Source organism: Apis mellifera, linkage group LG3, assembly GCF_003254395.2.
Source record: "Apis mellifera strain DH4 linkage group LG3, Amel_HAv3.1, whole genome shotgun sequence".
NCBI lineage: Eukaryota > Metazoa > Arthropoda > Insecta > Hymenoptera > Apidae > Apis > Apis mellifera.
In genome coordinates, this window is record NC_037640.1 from 3,903,956 (window position 1) to 3,925,863 (window position 21,908).

General features: G+C 44.0%; 1 protein-coding gene and 2 long non-coding RNA genes across 5 annotated transcripts in view; 1 reads left to right on the forward strand and 2 right to left on the reverse strand.

The window, feature by feature from the left end:
• LOC725590 (homeobox protein B-H2-like) overlaps nt 1-4,754 on the reverse strand; it is a 33,978-nt gene extending 29,224 nt beyond the window's left edge. Inside the window, exon 1 of the mRNA XM_001121415.5 lies at nt 2,698-4,754. Coding sequence (XP_001121415.2) covers nt 2,698-3,166 — 469 coding nt within the window. The 5' untranslated portion in view covers nt 3,167-4,754. The remainder of the gene's footprint in view (nt 1-2,697) is intronic.
• LOC100577278 overlaps nt 1-21,908 on the forward strand; it is a 74,769-nt gene that overhangs the window by 25,995 nt on the left and 26,866 nt on the right. The window lies entirely within an intron of this gene.
• The window catches only part of LOC100577162, a 30,992-nt gene continuing 30,080 nt past the window's right edge, over nt 20,997-21,908 (reverse strand). The window contains exons 2-3 of one of the 2 annotated variants that reach the window (XR_001702490.2): nt 21,245-21,453; nt 20,997-21,141 (exon numbers count right to left, since the gene is read on the reverse strand). This is a non-coding gene — a long non-coding RNA (uncharacterized LOC100577162). The remainder of the gene's footprint in view (nt 21,142-21,244; nt 21,454-21,908) is intronic. The other variant, XR_001702489.2, reaches the window with a different exon arrangement.

Genomic DNA, 21,908 nt, shown 5'->3' on the forward strand with positions numbered 1-21,908 from the left:
AATCCAAAGTCGTTTCAAAAAAGAGAAGAAAGAGAAAGTGTCATCAAGTCATTCTTATCGTATCGTTGAAAATTTAAATAGAACGGGAAGGAAAACTCAGGACGTTCGATTGATTTTCGTCGAAGAGAAAAAGGAAAAAAATAAGGCTACGATTGAGATGGTAGGAAAATTGGTGTCGGGCAAAGTGGCGTCGCGCAAGCGTGTCCGACGGCAATTAAGCGACGACGGCTCTTACTCCTCTCGGTTAATTGGCTTTCATTAATTCTTTATTGGATTGAACGAGCAAGGTGGACAACGCCGCGTGTTACCTATAATTACTCCTGCTAGATTAGATTGCGCGCGCGCAAAACAGCTGTACGAGATAACGTCAACCCGTCGACGTCGACGAATACCCCCTCCCCTCTTCTCTTTTTTCTTTCGCTCCCCCTCCCCGTTCTTCCTTCTTCAAACGCCCGTTATCCTATTTTTAATAATCGTCGCGTAATTCTTTTTCGAAGAGAGAGAACTATTTCGATAATTATTATTGTTTCTTTCCTTAAAAAAAAAGGGAAGGGGAATTCTTGGCGAGGGAAAGGGTTGATGAATGATGGATCGCGTTCGCTGCTGTAATTGCAAATTATTCTTTCTAATAATTGGCCTTCCTTAATTCCTCGGCCTCAAGTTAACCGCGACTGATAACAGTTTATTCGATCGAAAGAAAAGAATCGATTCCTTTTCTTCCGCATTCTTCCTCGAAGATAATCGGAAGAAAAAACTGTAAGTATAGATTCTTTCCTTCTTTGAAATACGTTGATGCACGAAAATTTCAAGTTAATAAAAAATAAACGTATTATCGTTCACTATCGAGACTGCGATGCGATTTGTTTGAAACGGATGCGTGGAATCTAAGATATTTTCGATGCATCACGAATTTTATATTATCTTATCGATCACGGAAAGATTCATCGTGATTAAATTTTAAAAGAATTTAAAAGAAAGGAAGGGGGGATTGGCACGACGCGACGAATCGTTAAAACACGAGCAAATCCTGAAACGATTTAATAAATTGCCCCGGTTGCCGTGACCTCTTGCTTCGTACGTGATTTACAGGCTCTCGAGATCGATATCGAGGGAAGAAACTCGCGAGTAGGATAATTGTTCGAAGCGGGATAAAACGTTGTTTCCGTTTTTTCTTTCCTTCTTTCTTTCTTTTTTTCCTTGCGCGCGGAGGAAAACGCCGGCCAATTCTCCGGTTCTCACAGCCAAGAAGCAGTATTAGTGCCTCTAATCACGTAGCGGCCGTAGTCATGCGCGTAATTGTTCTTAATGTCTTTTTTCCTCCTTTTCGTTGTTGTTTTTCTCCTTTTTTTTCTTTTTTTTTACGAATAAAAATAAGCCGATTACGAAAAGTATAAGCGAGTACGAGGTTTTAGCCTCGAGCAAGGGAAACGAGCCTCGTGGAACGGCAAGAGGGAGGAGAGGGGGGGATGCGTGTTTACACGATGGTTGAAAATTGACGTTGGAAATCGTCTCGAGATTAACTGGATTAATGCTGCTCCTTCCCTTCTCTCTCTTTCCGTGGCAATCAAAAAACGAGTATCTGTCTCTCTTCCTTTTTCCTTGTAATTGTCAACGAATCGATCGAGGTGTAAAATAATATTCCTCTTCTGGACAAGTAAAAAGAATGATTTCGAATAATAAAAAGCAAGAATAATAATAATAATAATACTTGTTTCGAGCCAATAGAGAATACGTGAGACGGGTTAGCGAGAAGGATCTCGAGTTAGGATTTCTTTTTTTAAAGCGAATTAAATGAAAAGAGGAAAGAAAGGAACTCTATGAGCGGACGGAAGTGTCGAAATGGTGGTTGGTAATGATCGTTCGGGATATTCCATTAAAATGCCGAAAAAAAAAAAGTCCCGCGGCCTCTAATTAAAGGGGGGACCGAGGAAAGGAAAAATCATATCGGGATCGTTAAAGAAGAGAGAAAAAAAAAAAAAAAAAGGAAGAAAGAAAGAAAAAGCGCCGCGTTCCGTGAAATTTCGAAAGGCAGATCGATCACGATGTTACATATTATTACGGCCGGCCGTCCTCAAGGGTCAATAGCCGTGAAGCATCGGCCAATTAAAGGAGAGGGCCGAGGTAAACTCGCGATAGATAGATGGTCCAGAAATGAGGAATGGGAGGATTTCTTTTTAAAGAAAAAAAATTGCTCGTAATTCTCTTGCGATACGAGCGATTATTAATCTCGATGCTCGAGTAAAAATTTAAAGAGAAATGGCACTTTGAATAAAGTAGAAGAGAGAAAAACAACTGTGAATTCACTCGACGGCCCCCCAAGAGGAGGGAGGACGCGTACAGCCAAGAGTTGAACAAATGAGGGTAACATAATTAAAGCGTTGGAGAGCCGAAGACCAATTTCGGACCATTAAAATCCCTAAACGATGTCGGTTCGATGTGAAGAAGAAAGACCCTTGTATCTCCCGGGAAATATCCACGTTTCTTTATCGTTTCTCTCTAACATCCGCCCCCATAAATGTCCTTGACACCTTCGTGAAAGTGGACGCGAGCGTGCGTGCGTGCGTGGAGTGGCGAAATTAATTTCGATTCCCCTCCCTTTTCCCCCTCCTAGATCCTCGTACCTTGAAGCGGCAGTGATCGATTAAACGGTGGAGGATTGGTCGGAGAAAAGGGAAATTTCGGGAGGATGCCGCTTACCATTGGAAGTAACGGAAGCGCCATCGTGGTGGCTGGCGTCGCTGTCCTCGTCGAGGTTGCTGTTGCTCAACGACGTCCTCGACTGGTGCCTGACGCTCAGGTCCCTGGGCGTGGACGGGGGGCTGGCGGGTGGCTCCTGGGTCTGGAGGGCGGCCTGGTGGTGCATCTTGCTGGACGCGCCGCCGAGGATGTCGGTGATCATGAACCTAGACCTCTGGGGCATGGTGGTCGAGGACGCGTCCCCGCGCTCCAACCCGTTGTTGTTGGGGCCCCCGTGATTGTTGCCCCTCGCGTCGACGAGCCCGTTCGACAGGCGTTCCACGCTCACTCCGTTCCTCTCCACGATGTTCTCCAGCCTGTGGGCCTCGAGGCCGGACATCCTGGTCAGGTTGAGGCCACCGTTGCCGTTGGCCACCGTGACGCCGCTACGTGCCGCCACGTGGTGGTTGTGGTGGTGATGGACGGTCATCACGGTACACGTAGGTGGTTCCTTCGGGCTACGGCCACCCGCGGGTGCCTCTGTCGCCACCCCAGGACTCGCCCGATACCTGGGAGACAGAATCTTGCCGACGGTGACGGGGCGTAGTCCAGGCAGAGTCCAACACCTCGAATCTTCTTCTTATTATTATTCTCTCTTCGTTCTCTTCTTGTTCTTCTTCACTTCACTTTATCTTTACTTCCTCCTTCAAACACCTTTCTTCCCGTTTCCTCCTGTTCGCCCCCCTTTACCCCTGACATTCTATCTCCTCGCTCAGCTATCCGATATATCCGCTCCTCCACGAATATTTGTATGTTTTATTACACTCTTCTGTAACGAAACTCGCGAAAAAACGCGGATATTTCGAGATGACGCGACGATTTCGAAGGAAAATGCGACCGACGCACCTTGCGCTCGTTCCACCTTCTTCTTCTTCTTCTTTTTCTTCTTCTTGGTCGTCGTCGTCGTCGTCGACGTTCTCTCGTAGCGGGCAATTAAGGGGCGCTCCGCTCGCCTCCTTGGTTAATTGCTAATTGGCCACTTAACATAATTGCCGCGCGTAACAGCCAGTTCGTCGGCCATTTCCGCTCTGCTTTTTCCCCTCCCTCGCCCCTCTCGCACCCCTCCCCCTCCTCGTTTAATTATCAATTATTATTATTATTATTATTCCTTTCACGACGCGGTGGAGGAAACCTTCCCTCTTCCTCCCCTTTCTTTTCCTCCCGTTGCTTTTTCACGCGACACCGCGTGGCGTGACGATGACGACGATGACGACGATGACGAGTATAATGATCCGTACACGTACACGCGTACATACGAGACGAACGAGGGAAAACACCCTCGAGAGGGAGGGAGGAGTGACAGCGCCGACTCGGTTCTCCTCCTCCTCCTCCTCCGCGGAGAGGTGTCTAATCGGCCGCCAGCCCGGTTCCACAGATATCCCCTTAATGGAACCGGTGGCCGAAGACGACGCGATTCCACGGGATCTTGGACGAGGCACACTCGATCATCCGACCGGTTAATCACTGGTGTCGCACCGCGATTAATGGACGGACGGAGCACAGACCGAACGAACCGGTTATATATATATTCCCTCTTCTTTTATCTGCTCTTCTCTTCTCACCGAAACTCTCCAAAAATGTTCCTTTCTTCGAAGCGAGGAAACTTGTGCTCGTTCGATTTCTCTCGTTCACCTCCGTGCAACGATACGAACTTGCGTCCAACAGGAGAATGACATCCTTCTTTCCTTTCTTCCTTTCTTCCTTCCTTCGAAGAATCGATTTCAATTAAGCCTCCGATTTCTCTCTCTCTCTCCCTTCCTTCCTCCCTCTCCTTCTCTCTCTTCTATCGGAAGAAGAAACTGAGGCGCGCGCGCGCGCGTGGAATCGGAACTCGCGGCGATGAATGATCGTGGGACGCGCGAGTGATATAGATTTCGACGGACGAGGATCGATGGAGAATCGTCTCGAGAATCGTTGTCTCGTGTTGTTGAGAAGATCGGTCGGTTCGAGGCCGAGGCGTGCGTGCGTTGTGGCATCGGGTTGCCTCGACTGATCTGCTCGCACTGAACGGGACGCCGACCGCCTCCGTTGCTCGTCCCTGGGCGGCCATATCGCCACCCGGCCACGCCCCCCGCTCCCCCACCCCTTACGGCTCGCGGCCAATCGGGGGGAGCGGCGCTAACGAGGCGGCCAATCGGCGTTACGGGGACCTCGGCGCCTCCGCTACGTGGCGCGGCTACGCCCAACTAATTTGAAATGTGTTTCAGCGGTAATTCGATATAAAATTGTAGTTAATATCTTTCATTATAGCGCGGCTCGGGTGGGAGGGAGGAGTCGAGAGCCGAGTCCCCGCGCTTGGAGCACAAGCGCTTGGGAGGAGGAGGGAGGAGGGGGGTCGAGAACCGACCGAATCGGGGGAGGGGAAGAAGGGGTTCTTCGAAAGGAGGAGAGAGAGAGAGATTGTGATACGAGGCGCGCTTCCAGAGCTTCCACCGGATCTCTCTCGAGCGAGGAGGAGACGCAACCACCTGGAAGGGGGTTGAAGAGGCATCGAGGACGAAGGGTGGTGGTGGCTGCTTCCACTTCAAGGACCAAGGATGATATTCTGCTACCTCCGTTCGATCCCCCAAGTTGGACGATTTTAAGGTTCTCGAATACTTTTTCGATCGAAATCGTGTTACGAAACGATTATTGTCGAATAATTCGATGCGTGGTGCAAAGATTGTAGTAACTTTTTCTTCGATTCTTGGACAATTTGTTCGAACTGCGTGGAATTTTAATCGCGTACGAGTTTTGAAAAGAGATATCGAAACGAGATAAAAATAATGAAAAATTGTCGTCTTCGATTAGATGGGAAAAAAAGGAAAGGAAAACGCAACTTTCCCAACACCACCAAAAATTTCACCACCGGCGGATCAGTGAATCGGATCTAACGACCATCTGGTTCGAAGGTGTTTCAAAGCCTCCTCTCTCTCTCTCTCTCCTTCTCCCTCTCGCCTCGGTGTCTGCCAACTATGCCCGCTCCAATTTACGTACTGTGTACGTATATATGTGTGTATGTGTGGATGCTCTTTCTGGAATCTATTGGAGCGTTTCGAACGTGAAAATACGGTTCACGCTCGGAAACAATGAGCGCAAGCTCGCCGAGGAATAATTATAACAGCGCTCGCCTCGTCGACGAACCAACGAAATCGGATTAGACACACAGCGGCGAATCGAAATGGAAGAATTATAGAAATTAGGGTGGCATCATTTAATTAGGGGCGGTGGAAGCCGATAGGCGGATGCGTATTTACGAGACCCCCATATGGCGTGCTGTGACAACGCGATTACGTCCTACACCCTGTGTTTGAAAGTAGGATAGAATTTAATATATATATATATATAAAAAATCGATCGAATTAATCGATGCATCGTATACGCGTTTAGATGAAGCTGATAGTATCTTGTAAGGATTCTTTCGTATCTGTCCACGCTCGATTATTTATTTATTTATTTATTTTTTTAAACAATCGATCTTCTTTTCTCCAAAAAACACATCCAAAATTCGATGAAATACGACGAGCGAGAATCTCTCTCCTTCCATTTCTTTCCATCGCGAATATTACGTGGAATAATTATGAAAATAATCGCAGTTGAATAGTCGAAGGGAGAGTGAAATTGCGAGCATCAAACGAAACTCGTGCCCCCTCCCTCTCCTTTATCGAACAAATTACGAGGCCGAATCGGGGTAGCTAAGAAATGCTCCCGTCGTTAAGTGCTCGGCAATTCGCGCTAACTACGCTGCGTGACGTGTTACCATTAAGCGACGATTATTACACGCCGTAGGAAAGAATAACGAAACGTTATATCAACGTCCTCCCTCCCTCCCTCCTCCCTCTCCACATTTGTACGAAACGAAAAGGGAAAAAAAAGAAAAGAGAGGCGAACGACGTTGGCTCGACGGTGGAAAAGGGGAAAAAAGAAGGAAAAAAACAGGTTAACGGAGCCTGTAATGAGATCATCAAACCGTGACACGATTTAAACCACGGCCACCGCGGCAAGAAAGGCGAACGCTTAGCTTTTCCTCCCTTCGGTTTGCACCTACTCCTGCCTCTGCCCTTTTGCGGATGTGCAACACCCCCCTTCCTCCTCCTCCTGTCGCCTCATTAAAGGAACATGAGAATTAGTCACGAGGGAGGAATGAAAGAGAGGCTTCGTTGAACGGAAGGCCGAACAATGAGCACGATTCCGTGATTTTTCCACGAAACGAGGGAAGAAAAAGTTACGTTCTTAAGGTGAGTTGTTTCTTAATCGATGATAAAAGTTTCGATTATTCGAGAATTATTCTTTTTTAGAGAGAGATTCGTTTCGATTGTATTTTTAAATATAAAAATATTAGATTGAGGATTGGTTGGAAGAATCGATCGCGTTTTACGAGGGGGGAGGGACAAGTACGCGTTTCGTGACGCGAACGTGGCTGGTTTCGAGGATTTTTATCCGATCGTAAAGCAGCTTTCACGACCGATTTGTGAACTTATTTCGTTAAACGTTCTCCTTTTCGTTCCCCTCGAAAGAAACCACCCCTTTCGAAACGAGTCTGAAATCGGGTTAACAGGTTTAGAGTTTTCTCTTTTCTCTCTAGAAGTTGAAAAGGTGAATTTTTCCTTTCTTTCGAGATTGTTACTTTTCTTTTTTTCAATAAGAAATCCTTTCCGAGGTGTAAGATTAAGCCGAGGGTTAATTGCAAGTTGATGAAAACAGTTTTAACGCTTTTAACTTTTCACTTGGTCTTCTTCACACCACGAGCGGCGAGACTCTCATGTATATTTAATAAACCGACACGTGGGTACACTTGTCTAACCTGTTAACGCGATACATGGTGTATCCATGTTAATTCGCTCTCGAGGCTTTAAAAAATTCAACAACCTAACCGCGCTTCTTCACGCCCGGCTGCGCCCTCTTCTCCTTATTCGATCCTGTCTCGTCGAACGGCAGAAATTAAACTGTTCTTCAAATTACTCTAAAGTCGGTATCCAGAGAAAAGTAACGATAATCTCAACGATCGTATCGAGAAGAGGCAAGAAAGATTTTATCGCATCGAGGAGAAATAATCTCGTAATTGCTCGATTAATCGACAGAGCAATCTCAGCTCAATTTCGAAGAATCAAAAAAAAGGAAAGATCGTTCGATCAATCGAGAGACATCGATCTCGACAATCTTGGATTGTTAATTCCAAAGATCGAGAGGAGCGTTTGTTTTATTTGCATCGGTGGAGAATCGACGAGGAGAGGCGATCCCGCGCGGCGGTCGGGCGATAAACGGGCCGAAATTAACGATCCTTTAAAACGGTCGTAAAATTCGGGCGGAGATAAGGATCCACCTTCCACTTGCTTCCTCCGGTATCGGCCGCCAAACGTACTCGCGAGCTCACAAATTACTCCCACGCTCGGTTAACAGTGTTTCGCGCGTGCTGTGCAACCTGCACGCTCTTCCTACGCGCGCGCCTTCCTCCTCCTCCTCCTCTTCCTCTTCCTCCTTGCAGCACGAGCCGGCGCGGTGTTCTTCCCGCCCGCAAAAAGTAAAAAGGAAAAATCAAATCCTGTCCCCCGTGGTAGTGAATTATGATAGGACGAATAAAGGAAAGTGTTTAGAGACGTTGGATTTTCTTTCCTCCATTCGTGGATTCGTATTTAGAAAATGTTACGATAAGATAAAACGTTGAATAACAGGAAACCGTCATATCGATCTCTTAAGTACTTAAAAGAAGGAAAAAGATACATTTATAAAATTTTCGATCGGGTAGGTCGAATCTTGGAAAGCTTGGAAATTGAATTCGAACGCGAGATTCGTTGGTTGATCGATAGGAAAAAGATATATTTATAAAATTTTCGATCGGGGAGGTCAAATCTTGGAAAGCTTGGAAATTGAATTCGAACGCGAGATTCGTTGGTTGATCGATAGGAAAAAGATATATTTATAAAATTTTCGATCTTGGAAAGCTTGGAAATTGAATTCGAACGCGAGATTCGTTGGGACGGGGGGATGATAAACGGAGAGCGAATGAATTAATTGCGATCGCGACCGCAGGCACCGCAACCACGATCAATCAGCACGATTTTACTCGATCCAACTTGGATCCCCTACCGATACCGCCGTTTACCGTTCGAATCGAGCCTCTCCCTGGCTGTCTCCTCGAGGAGATTTCCCTTTCTTTTCCTTCTCCTCCTCGCGGCGGCGCACACTTTAAACCGAGTGTTAAATAAAAGGCACGTGAAGAGGGGGGGTTCGTGGAAACGGAGCGTGAGGAGAGCAGAGCAGAGCAGAGGGTCGTCGCGCGTACGCGTTTCGCGCGGTGGTGGTGGTCGTAGCTCGTACCGTGTCCGATGCATATTCATACGGCCATACATTATACCGGTGCACGCGGCAGGCCAGAGCCGAGATCTTAGATTAAGGTAAACGCCGGTTAAGTTAACGGCTAAACTTCCATAAGTCGCATGCGCATCGCGCCTCTCTTCCATTCGCCCTTTTCTTTCTTTTTTTTTTTAGATTTCCATAGATTTATCTTATCTTCGAATCGATTTCCCTGTCTTTCTTCTTCTGTTCTTAAGTTTCCTCTCAAATTTTCTTTAAGAAGACGCGTAAAAACGTTTCTTTTGTTAAGCATTTCTCGAAGCAAGAGTATATTATATAAAGGCGGGTGCGCGTTTAACTGCTCGTTAACCGATCGGTGGAGGAAATTTGGCGCACGAAAGAGGAGAGCGGCGTCGAGAAGGTGGACGGAGAGTTAAACGGGTGGGTTAATCGAAGGTGAAGCTGTATAAGGCCGCGTTTCGCCTGTGCAAATTGCGTGCAAGCGAACGAACGTTTACGTGTCTTTACCGATGGGGATCGGCCACGAACTCGGCTCGATGATTTTCAACGGGATTTTTTTCTTTCTCCTTTTAGTACAACGTCCCATTTTCCAATTCGAAACCCGCGAGAGTTTATCGCGTGCAAAAATTGCTACATTACGGTTAACGACGCGGGGTTATCGATCGGTGGAAACGATTTCGCCGCAAATAAACGCGCGGCTGTCGTCGATCGTCGGTTTGAACGATCGGACGAGGGATTGGTTTAAATCGTTTATTATCTATCTAGTTTGCTAGGCTAGAGATTCCTTGCGTAAGAATGAATTGGCGTCGTTTAAAAGAGACGTGAAGTGAAATAAAGAGCGAAGAATAAAGACCAGATTTCTTCACTTATTCGTCCAAGCTGAGCCCAAGTATTTGTGTCTGCATGAGAAATTAATTAAAGACAGAATATATACCGGAAGTTGGCCAAAAAAGAGCTTGCCAAATATAAATCGAAAATTAATTCGTCATCGCGAATGTTGAAACGAATTCGCCGATCGCCAAACTTGATAAACCATTGCTCACTTCGTGATAAACGAATATAAAGAGAGACAGAGATAGAGAGAAGAGAAGAGAAGAGAAGAGAGAGAGAGAGAGAGAGAGAGAGAGAAGTAACGATAAAAAGAAAATCAATTTTTTCTTTTATTTTTTTATCTTTTTATTCTTTTTTTTTTTTTTTCAATTAAAGACTCTTTTAAAACTCGACACGCAAACGCATTCGATAACACCTCGAGATTTTCCTTGGACGACACAATCGTGCAGGTGAGACGATTAAAGAGAACCGGCAAACGCCGAGCTCCCTTATTCCCGTACGTATCCGATTTCGTCTAAGAGCCTCCATTACCGGCAATTTGCATTGATAGCGAGCTAGATAACCTTGAAACCTTGAATGTAAGAGCCACTTTGCGTCTCCCGAACCCGCGCCCTATCCGTCCAGAGAGCCGTCGAACAAATGAAGGAACTGAAATTTTTTCCCTTTCCCTTCTCTTTTCCACGTGTGTGATACACTTTAAACGTGCCCTTTCCTCCCCTTTTCTATGCAAAATCATTTGGGAAGAATTTTCACGAGTACCATCTTTTCCCAATCATAAAATTACATTCCCTTCGAGATAATATTATTATTATCAATTTAAATAAATATAAAGGGAAAAATGTGAAATTCTTTTCCCACGAGGAATTAATTCACTTTATCGAAACCGTTGTTATTATTATTATTATTCGCACCGTTTCGTTTCCACCGAGTCATCGTTTCTGTGCGATTTCTGTGGGCGGTCTCGGGGGGGGGTGGTTTTTTTTAGTGGGGGGTTGCTTTTCGAAAGGTGGTCGCGGCGGTCCCCCTCCCCGGTTCCAGGAGTTAATCTCGACGACGGGGGTCGTTGTTGCGCGGCCGCAAAGTTGAAGGAAAGAGAGAGAGGAAGGAAGGAAGGAGAGAAAGAAAAAAGCGTTTCCTCGTAATGGCGGTACTTTTCTATAGCAATTAAGATAATATTTGCATTCGGGGGTTGTGATTTCCTGCAGGTGTTGCCGAAGCAAAGAGGGTTGAGGGGGCTCTTTATATATATATACCGTGTGTTCCGCCTGTTACGTACAGGCGTTCGCCCACCGTCCCTTCTTTTATGCGATATTCGCGTTTTATATAGATGGACAGGGCTGATTATTGCAACGTTTCTTTCTTTCTTTTTTTTTTTTCATACTTTCGTATTTTCTCGTTTTGTATAACATTATTTCGATAGAATTGACGATAGATGTAATTATTCAAGCATCGATACTCGTATTGTATCAAAGAGATATTATTGGGATCGATGGTTGGAAATATCTGTCGACTTTCGGAAAAGAGAGATGTGAATGAATCGAATCGATCAACTTGCTACACGAAGCATAATTAGATTAAAATTATTTGCGTGACAAATTATAATATTTAAAAGTTTAAAGAAAGAATATGTTGAATTAATTATTTCGAAATAATTGAAAATTTTATAATTAAAAAATAATGTAAATGAAAAATTTTTCTACCTTTTGATTAAAATTTATTCAATAATTTAAGTATCTCGAAAATAAGGGACCTGTTCTAAAGAATCGAAAATTAAAGATCGATTTCGAACATTTAACTCTCCGTCCATTCGATGAAATAGCGATCGATTGAAGTAAACTTTCCTCCAAATAAAAAAGAAAAAAAAGAATCAAAGAATTTTCACATCATCTCGAACGAGGAAGCGATAAACCTCGCCGTATTCGAGGAGACTCGCGAACGATCGGTATGACACATCGAGGGGATGAGGAAGTGTGTGTGTGTACGCCTTGGCGCGTGTACCCAACGCACACACGCTCTGTGGAGGGAGGTAGAGGGCTATTAGATCTTTCTCATGCTGATAAAAACTGTATAATGGGCTTAATCGGTTTGCTAGGGCCCGGCCTGAATTTTCGTTATTTTTCACGGGTGCCCGGGCAGACATCGAGAGAGAGAGAGAGAGAGAGAAGCACGTCCGCAACGACAACAAGCCAGCCGCGCCCTATCTACCTCGACGGATCTACTCCCGTTTTTCACCCTCCCTCCCTTCCTCCTTTCGTCCCTCCATTCCGCCTTTTGTTCCACGGCCGCGAAATCCATTGATCCCGCGGGACACGCACGTCCGGCGGCACCGCACTTTGACGGGGGGGGAGGGGCATCCATCGTTCGGGAAATTTTCGAAACAAAAGGAAGGAACAACGCCGGCTCTCTCTCTCCCCCCTCCCCTTTCCTCCTCGACCAAGATTATTATTTGTCACTTGTCGCGTCTCGTCGATCCGATGATCCTTTTTTTTTTCCCGCCTCCCCTTGGCCTCGAATTTCTTTTTTTTTTAACAAAAAGAGAAAGGAAGTGCGTTGGAATAAATTTGGCGAGGATCGATACGAGGAAAGGTGTGGAAAGGAGAAGGAGTTTTTTTTCCTCTTCGAAATTGTGGTTCGAGGATAGCCGACACTATTCGAAAATCGAACGATGAATCGGAATTTCTTTTCCATTCTCGAAAAGCTGCCTCGAGACACAACGCGTGCAAATTGTCGGTTGCGCTCGAGGAGGGGAGGGATTCCAGCATTATTCCGCTGCCCATCTCGTCGATAAGGGAGAAGAGAGATCAGAGATTGGATCTTTCCTGCGCCCGCAATCGAAGAGAAAATAATTCCCTTTCGATAAGAAACTGGAGAAATATCTCGATAACGGACGATAATGGACGAATGGAAAGAAGAGGATATTATTATTATTATTGTTGTTGTTGTTGGTGGTGGTTGGCGCGCGCGTCAAGGGTTGGCGTAAAAGTGGAAATTAAACGGAAGGGATATACAATTACGAGGCAGCGGCACGGTACAGATGCAAATGCCCCGCGCATATATTATTGTGGCAATTAAAGTTGCCTTTGTGGCGCGGTGAAACGCGGCAACGTACCCTTATAGGTATGCCGCTCGCAAGGGTTGGTGGAGCCGGCTAATCCCGACTAAACTAAACTAATATAGGAAACTTGCTCGTACTTATCTACCTGTAACGCCGGTGTAAAACGAGTAGTATACCTGGCCAATACGTGCCCTGCCTTTTATACACGTGTGTGTGTGTGCACGTACGAGTGATTCATCGTTGTTTTATTATCGGCATTAAAAGAGATATTTCTCGACGATGACGAGTTATTGAAAAAAAAAAAAAAAACTAATAATATTCCAAACCATTCGAGTTTGTTTGAAGAAAATTCTTCTTTTTTCTTCTATTATTAAATAATAGATAATACGTATCCGATGATATCATCCTGTATCCTTCATTTTGCATTTACGAGGAGGTTGTTCAAGGAAAGTCAAGAAAATGTGAAATTTTATTTTTAAATATTATTCTGGATATTTTCGATCAATATTTATATTTTGATAAAAGAAATTGTTGGAACTCCTCCTTTAAATCGAAATTTAATCCTGGGAACGAAGAAGACGGCTGGCTGGGTGACTCGACTTGGTTTCGAAGTTGGACGCGCGCACAACTATTCCCTTCTGGGCGAAGTTTGGCCCAAGAGTTTCCGCATTAACTCGAGCACACGAGCACACCTCGGCTCCGTCCGTCTTTGGATAGCGGCTGATTAGCATAGAAACAGCGGTAAACTCGTGGCTAGCTTACCGAGCTAACAGCGTGTAAAATAACCGCTAAGTTGTCAAGACAATGCCTCCTACGCGCGCGTAGCGCGGCCGCGAACAGGCCGAGTCTGAACACCGTCGCCACGGGCTAAGTCCTCGGCGAATTACTTCCTTCGCCGAGGCATTGTCCAAAGAACTGGCGAGACGTCGCCCGACTTCCGCTCTACCTCCTCCTCGCTCCGTTTCTCCGTAGGAGAGGATCGACCAAGTCTCGTGAAAAGAGAAAAAAGAAATAGAAGTGGAGGTTATCTCGTTTCCTCGAAAAATCTTCCTAGAAATGAAATAAATACATAGAGAAAGAAACAACGGATCGAACGATGTAATAATAATGACTCGTGGTGGGTGTTAGTCAAATAACACGACGGATATTATGATAAATATAATTTTATATTTATCATAATTAGCGGTTCTCATATTTATAATTCGAGCTTTCCTGCTTCCCGTAATTATTGCAATAATTTTCATAATTTATATAGCTTTCATTTACGCGGTAATTACACTCTCGTACCAATTCATTTCCTTTCCTTTCTAATTTTTTCCTTCTCGTTTTCTAAAAATTTTCCTCTATTAAAATAATCGTAATAGTATAATAACAATAATAATAATTCTCTTTCAATTAGACGTTACAATTTCTTAATAAAAAATGTCTTATTAAACGTTTTATTAGTTAAACAGCGAGCAAAAAATTATCAATAAAACTCGTCGTTCCATTCGAAGTGTTCGTCGAATCTCTTTTTAATTCTTTCTCCTTTACATAGATAAAGGGATTAATCGAGTATTTATAAAAAAGGAAAAAGAAAAAGGAAAGAAATGAGAACGAAGAGGGGGAGGCCTGATTTCGAAGGAAAACTGAAAATATAAATTCACGGCAATCGGTGTTCTTTCTCGCTGGTCAAAGCTGCAGATTCACGTCATTATCGAACGTTCGTGCGTTCATGGTTTGGTGAATGCGTGATAGCGAATTGAATCGCGCTTGGCGTAAGAGCTTGGCCGGGCAATTTCATATAATATAAATCACCGTAATGGCGGCGAATTAGTTTGATGTCAGGAAGTAACTATACTTCATTATATGCTACGGCAGTCGTGAAAAACTTTTCGCATTGCACGCCGATTTTGTTGCTAAATACGAGCGATCTTATCCAACCACCGCCATATTTATATATATATATATATAGCACACACACACACACACAACATGATACACCGTTGATAATTTCGTCGTTTTATTCTCTTCCTCCATGAATATGGATCGAGGATGAGTTATGAAAAAAAAGAAATAATAATAATAATAAAATAACCGCGATACTCGTTACGTGTACGCGAGTTGACATGTTCTGTATTTTTTCCTTTTCTTTATTAATCAGAAGCCAAACGATTTCTAGCATGTTACGGTAACGGGTTGCTAATTTGCAGAAGAAATCTCTGTTAAAAAAAATGTCTGTTGCTCGTTTCTTGGTTCCGTCGTTACTTTTTTTTTTTTCTTGTTCTTTTAGAAATTTCTAATCCGATTATTTGTCGAAACTTTCCATTGCGATCGATAGGATAGATACGCTCTACGTGGAACGAGAGTCAAAAGTGAGCGTTGGAAAAATAATATTCGCTCGTCGCGGATGGGCGAAATCTGAACGTGATACGACACGTGTTTTTTTTTCCCCCTCCCCTCCCTTTTTGTTTCGTTCATAACAACTTTTTCAATCGATCTCAAAATAGAAATTACCGTAACTAGATCCTCGAACCTAGATTCTCTTCGTACGTGCTATGGTAATAATAAACAATTGTGCAAAACAATCTTCTTCAATCTCGATCGAAATTTATTATTATTCGTTTGGAAAATAATAGAAATCCAGAAGAATCCTCTTGAACCAAGATTTTTTTTTCACCAATTCTAATCGTGTTTTTTTTCCAGGTAGCAATAATAATAATAATAATAATAATACTGTCCATTGCATGGAAATTTAAGAACGAAACGCCAGCAATTTTTCCTCCCTGGAATAATGGAATGAGAGTCGCTTTCACATTCTGCCCGCCACGCCAATTGAAATATTTTTTCCAACCGGGTATATCGCCTCCCGCCACCCCTTGGCGGCCATTCCTGGAAGCCAATTAACTCTCTGGTGGCGTTGGATTCGATCGAGCTCTCGAGTCGAGAGAGGCACGATTATAAGAGAGAGAGAGAGAGAGAGAACGATCGCGCAGGATCGCGATGTGAAAAATTCCTGCGAGGAAACGATTTAACGATTTAACCTAATCCCTTTTCCACGAGAAGATATATATATATATATATATATATATATATACATATTGAAATGATGTTTAACACGAGATCCGCGTGGAGATCGCGTGATGCGTCGAGAAGGAGGAGGAGGAGGAAGGAGGTCGGCGAATCGCGATCAAAAAAGGCGGCTTTAGATTCTTAATTGCCGCCAGTAAAGAGTAAAGTGCGCGCGCATGCGCACAACCGTGTACTCGTTCGTTTACGGAAACTCTCGTAGGAGGATTTATTTTATTTTATTTTCACGTTCACCGAGTTCCTCTCGCTCGTTCATTCGAATAATTTCTAAGTTCCAAGTTTTCGTTGCTTCGTAATTCGAACGAGATTTCGATCGATCCATTCTGCAAGTTTGGAAAACTTGATTCTCGTTCCGATTTCTCGCGTTGTTATTTTTAGGTTATGTTGAAGAAGCGAGTTTCTTCGATTAATTATTTATGTCCGATTAATTTTCGTTAATTCGCGTATCGGATCGATCTGTTTGGAAGTTTTCTTGTGCTGTTGTTTTAGGTTATAATGTTATATGTTCGATTAATTTCGAGTTATTGTTTCGAGTAAGTTAAGTAGTTATCAATTCGATCGATCTGTTCTCGTTTGGAAATGGAAATAATTTTCGATCTGATTTCTCGTGTTATCCTGTTTTAGATTGTTATGTTTGGATCGAAATTTCTACACTTTTTTCACGGTATTTGTTCGAATAATTTCGTTTTAATCCTCGTTGTTTGATTCGAGTAATCAACTTATCAATTCGATTCATCTATTCGCGTTTGGAAATGAAACGGTTTTCGATCTGATTTTCTCGTGTTATTACGTTTGAAATTTCTTACAGTAATTATTGGGATAATTTCGTTCGTTGATTCGAATAATCTTTTGTTTTTAAACTTAAAAAAGGATAAGAGTCAAAGTGATTGTTGATGCTACTAAAATTTAATATCTATGATATTTCTTATCGAATTAGGCTCGATCGAGTAGAGTATCTCTTTGCGAGCTATTTTTAAGAACCTTTTGTCCTTTTTCAACGTTTAAAAAAACAGAAGCGGAAACCTAGGAATAATCTAATTACAGATAAACAAAAAAACCGCCGATATTTCCACAACGTTTCGCCTTTCAAAAAATTCGCCTCGCCATTCTACTAATTTTTTTCGTTACAACACGCGATAATTAGCGTGTTGATTCCATTTCCATTTTTATCGAGGAGAAATCAAAGGAGAAAGTTTTTTTCCTACGAAACGCATTGCTCCATTCGTCGTAATTAATCGCGGGCAAAACGAATTTTTAGCGAATCACACGCTCACCGGAAGTGCGATGTGAACGCGATCCGTACTATCCACCCGTCGTTATCGATCGAGGAAATCGTCCGAGGAAATCGAAAAAGCGATCTTCTCCGTTCTCTATATACATATACTTTTCTCTTTCTCAAATCTCTCCAAGAATGGTAATAAAAGTCCTCCTTCTTCTTGTTCTCTCTGATCTGTTCTCCAAGCAGTTTTCTTCTCTCTTTCCCTCTCTCCCCCCCTCTCTTTCCCTCTCCCGTTTGCGAAACGCAATTAAACCAATTACCGCGACCAGAACGGAGAAATGAAGGCGCGGGAGTTACGTAAAGTAATTGGATGTGCGCGCGGATTTCCTAAAACGATAATTAACGAGTTATTAAGCGGCGGCTATTCCTGCCTTCGACGGTTGCTCGTCATTATCCGCGTTTCACACGAGAGCCGAGTGAAATCGTCGGCCGATCATTCGTAGATAGTGGTAGGGGGGGAGGGGAGGGAAAAAGAAAAGAGAAAAAAAGGGGTTAATAAAAGGAACAAGGAGGGGAAGCGGGAGTTTACGGGAGGTTAAGAGAGAAGGTAAGAGGCGAGGCGTTTAGAAGGCGTTGCGCGCGCATCGCAATATGGCCGCCGCTTGGGCGAACAGCTGATCCGCGTGTGTGGACAGGGCTTTAAGCGTGGGCACAGGATGCAATTACACAGAGGAGCTTAAGCGTTATCGTTAAAAGAAAAATATGCGGTCATAAATTGCCGGTTCTCAGTCGACGCGCATCGCGCCACGGCAATGTATCATGCAAATACGCGAGTTTCATGCTCGTACCTTTGGAATTCATTACACTTAATTGTTCCCGATTGAGATGCTACCGCGTGTTTTCATCGAGTCGAGTTTAATTGCGGGTGTTTCGATCTCTGCGACTTTGCTCGACGTCGTCGAGATGTTACGATATATATATTATACGTGTGTATGCGTGCGTCCGTAATATCGTTGATATCGTTACGATATTATATTATACGTGATGAAATTAAATTTTATTTTTTCTTTTCTTTTTTTCTTTTCCGTAAGCAATAAGTAGTTTTAGTAGAGCAATGGCTTCTCTCCGGAGAAGCAAGGCTAATTACCGAGCAACCTCGAACCAATTTCTATGAAACCAGCGTTGCCTGTTAGAGAGGGTTTTTAAAAAAAAAAAGACGCGTTTGAGAACCGTGAAAATAATTAACGTTATAGGGCTCACTGCTCATCAATGATGGCTGTCGGATAAGGCGTACTTGTTAAATTACATACGTTCGCCGAACCGCCGTGCGAGGCTACGGTACGTGAAAGCGGCCATTATCTAGTTTTGCTTTTGCGCAACTGTGTTACACCTTTACCAAAACGTCGTGTCGTCCCCTTCTCGAGGCCTAGTTATTTATCCTTACCGTGACGCAACGGTACACCGATTATAAATCGCCATGCAACTCTTGTTTTGTCACGAAAGAAAAATTCGCTCCTTTCCTCGATCATTATATTACAGAAATCAACGCTTTTGAAATATATTTTCCAGAAAATTTGTTTTTTAAATTTCGTAATATCTTCGAATCGTTCTCCAGAGAGACAGAAAGAGAGTGAGAGAGTTTTAAACTTCGAAATTATAAATTTGAAATCGTTCCGTTTCCCCATTATCTCTCGAGGCCGAGTATATTATCGTTCCGGAGGCACGGGTGATACATTGTTGGTTAGCCGGATCGAAGAAGATTCACGCGTGCCGCGTCGTACACGGAGAGACGAAAAATATCCCGTCCCGTCCCCATCCCGCCGTGGAAGATGCTGGAGAACCGCGTGATTGCACGTCTTCCACGGGCCATGATGGCCGCTCTGAGCACGGGTATTGGTCGATGGGTAATCACACGGTCCTCCCTTCCTCTCCACCTCGCCTCAAAGATACCGGAGCCACCGCTGAAGGCCCGGCGCGCTGTCATTACTCGATCATTTTTTGTTTCAACGGCATTTAATTTGAATCGCCCCCCTCCCCCCCCTCCCTCTATCTTCTCTCGCGTTCCTTTCCTTTCCCTTCCGACTCGAAAGCTCGGCCGCTTTATCTCTTCCTCGAACAACCTCTCCTCGATATCGTTCCTCCCTTCTTATTCCCGGTTCGCCCCGCGAGACCGAAACCCGTTGCTTTATCCGACTGACCACGATTCATCCTCCAAGACGACATGTTATTACGGGGGATCTCCGGTAATGGATGTTCCTTCGATGGAACGCGTGGATGTAATAATTTGCTCGTTTTACGACCGAGTAATTAGGCACGAGGAGGATTGTCCTCTCCCGAACATCTTCGTATTATAGATAGATATATATTGATTCGATTCTTGAAAAGTTTAAAAAAGTCATTTCGAAATAATTTTTCCAATTGTTGGACGACTCGTTTATTCGTCGTATCTCGACGAAGATTATACACGCGTTGGATATTGAAATTAATATATTCAAAAAGTTTAAAGGCAACGTTAGGTTACTCGATCGATCTCGATCTCGATGTGTTCCTCTTGTTCGAAACGCTGGATCCCTTCGAAATCGGACGCAGTTTCGAACGACGGACAACTCGTGATCGACGCATCTCGTTGCATCCTGTCAATTAAGGCGCGTTCCAAAGACCAAGGACGGAAAAGGATGGAGAGGTTGGCGCCAGGTAGAGAATCGTGGAATCGTCCCACGCATACGGGGAGGGGGAGGAGGAGGACGAAACAGGTACACGACGAGCTAATTTCGTGGTGCAACCGTGGCTGGCCGCAGGTCTCTTCCTCCCCCTCGGTTCCCTCCCCGCGTGGAAGGTGAATGAAAGACTCCCCGCGGGCACGAGCGACTCGCCGCGTCGTCGCCCGGCCAGAAACGGAAATCCAGCCGAGAAACCACGGTCCATTGAGCGTGGGGCGGCGGAGGGAAAAAGACGGGCCGCCCGAAATCTCTGAATGAGTGTAATCTCGTTGCCCCGGGCGAGGGAAAAACGGGGCCTGGGCCAGCGTTTCTCAAACCGAAGGATTCTTTAAACATTTGGGAGAAAAAATTGCTTTTCCATTCCACGATGAAAGATATATATATTCGATATAAAAAGAAAGAAGGTACGATGATAATACGTAATCGACGTGTTCATCCTCGAGTTCGATTGGAAGGAACCGAATAAAAAATTTATCGAGGAGGATTGTTGAGAGGAGCTGAGAATCGGTGGAGAAGAGGGAGGATAGAAATAGATGTGATTCGCGCGGGTAGAGGGAGGGAGGGAGCGGTGTATCTAGGCGGTGCACGATGCACGACGAGAGTGTTCATCTACGCGGCATTCCGCGCCGCGACCGGGCACGAAATTACGAAGAAGAAATGAAATGACACACCCGCCTCGGATTATCTCTCGAAAACGACTTATTAAGCCCTCCCTCGAGACGATGGAGTTGGAGGATCCATCCCCGTCGAATCAATCGCGTACAATTACGTGCGATCGAGCCTAGTCTCTTTCTTTCTCTCCTCCTGCGCCTTCGTCGTCGTCGTCCGTAGAAAATCCGCCCAGAACGAAAGATATGTAATTTCGATAATCAATCGCATGAACGTCGTTTAATTTTTACGATACAACGCGCCGCCTTTTATATATATATATCTCGCATGGGAACAACGATGAAACGTTGCTGCTGCTGCTTTCAGAGAACAGAGATCGTAGTTTAATCGATTGTTGGATACGATAGAGAGAAATCTTGCAATTTTTCGTGTGGAGGGTAGAAAAAAATTTGAACGGAGTATAATCATTTGTATAAAGGAAGATACATGAATTCTCTTTAACTCTTTTATTTATTTCGTTTGTTGTAAGAGAGTTGGAAGATAATTATAAATCTTGTGAATAATAAAATTGGTTGTCGAGTCATCGTTGATTGGAGAGTATGTTTAATCTGGAAAAAGAAAGGAAAGAAGAAACGACGTTTCGTTTAATTCAATCGAATTAATACAACACGGATAAAAATCCACGGTTGTAAATTAACCAGATATACTCACGTATCTGGTTTGTTATCGTGAAGGGGACGGTCACATCCCGCTTGACCTATTCGTCGAGCATCTCTCTCCATCAACATTCCCCCATGATTTGTCCACTAAATTGCTGTTTAAGAGACGATTCTTAAAGACGCCATTTAAATCCACGTCGCCGGGTTGTTGTCCGTGCTAGGGCGCCCCGATGGGAGAAAATCCATCCAAGCCAGGATTATCTAAACACAGAAATAATGACCGTCCGTTTTATCGCGTACGAGAAGGAGATACAACTTCTAATTATGTTTCGAGAACCCTTTCGTGGCTCTCTGTCTCCCTCTCCTTTCTTCCTCGACCGGTTCCTTTTTTTGGGTATCCCTAGGAAATCGCGATTTATCCCTAGGATTGATTATCTCCTCTTATACTCGAAGAGGAGAGGAAAAATCCTTTGCGTTGTAATATCTGATAATTGGTCGATTCGAAACGCTCATCTTAATTGAATCGGCCAATTATTACTCGAATGAATGTTTGAGAAAAAAAATGTTTCTGCAATTAACGATACTTGGAATTTTATTCATCCGTAAGTAATTTTCCTTTTTCTACGCGGATTAGAAAAAAAAGAGGAATAAAATTATCGTCCACGGATTCTTCAATCTTATCCTTATTTCAGGGATGAAGGATATTCCGTTTTTTG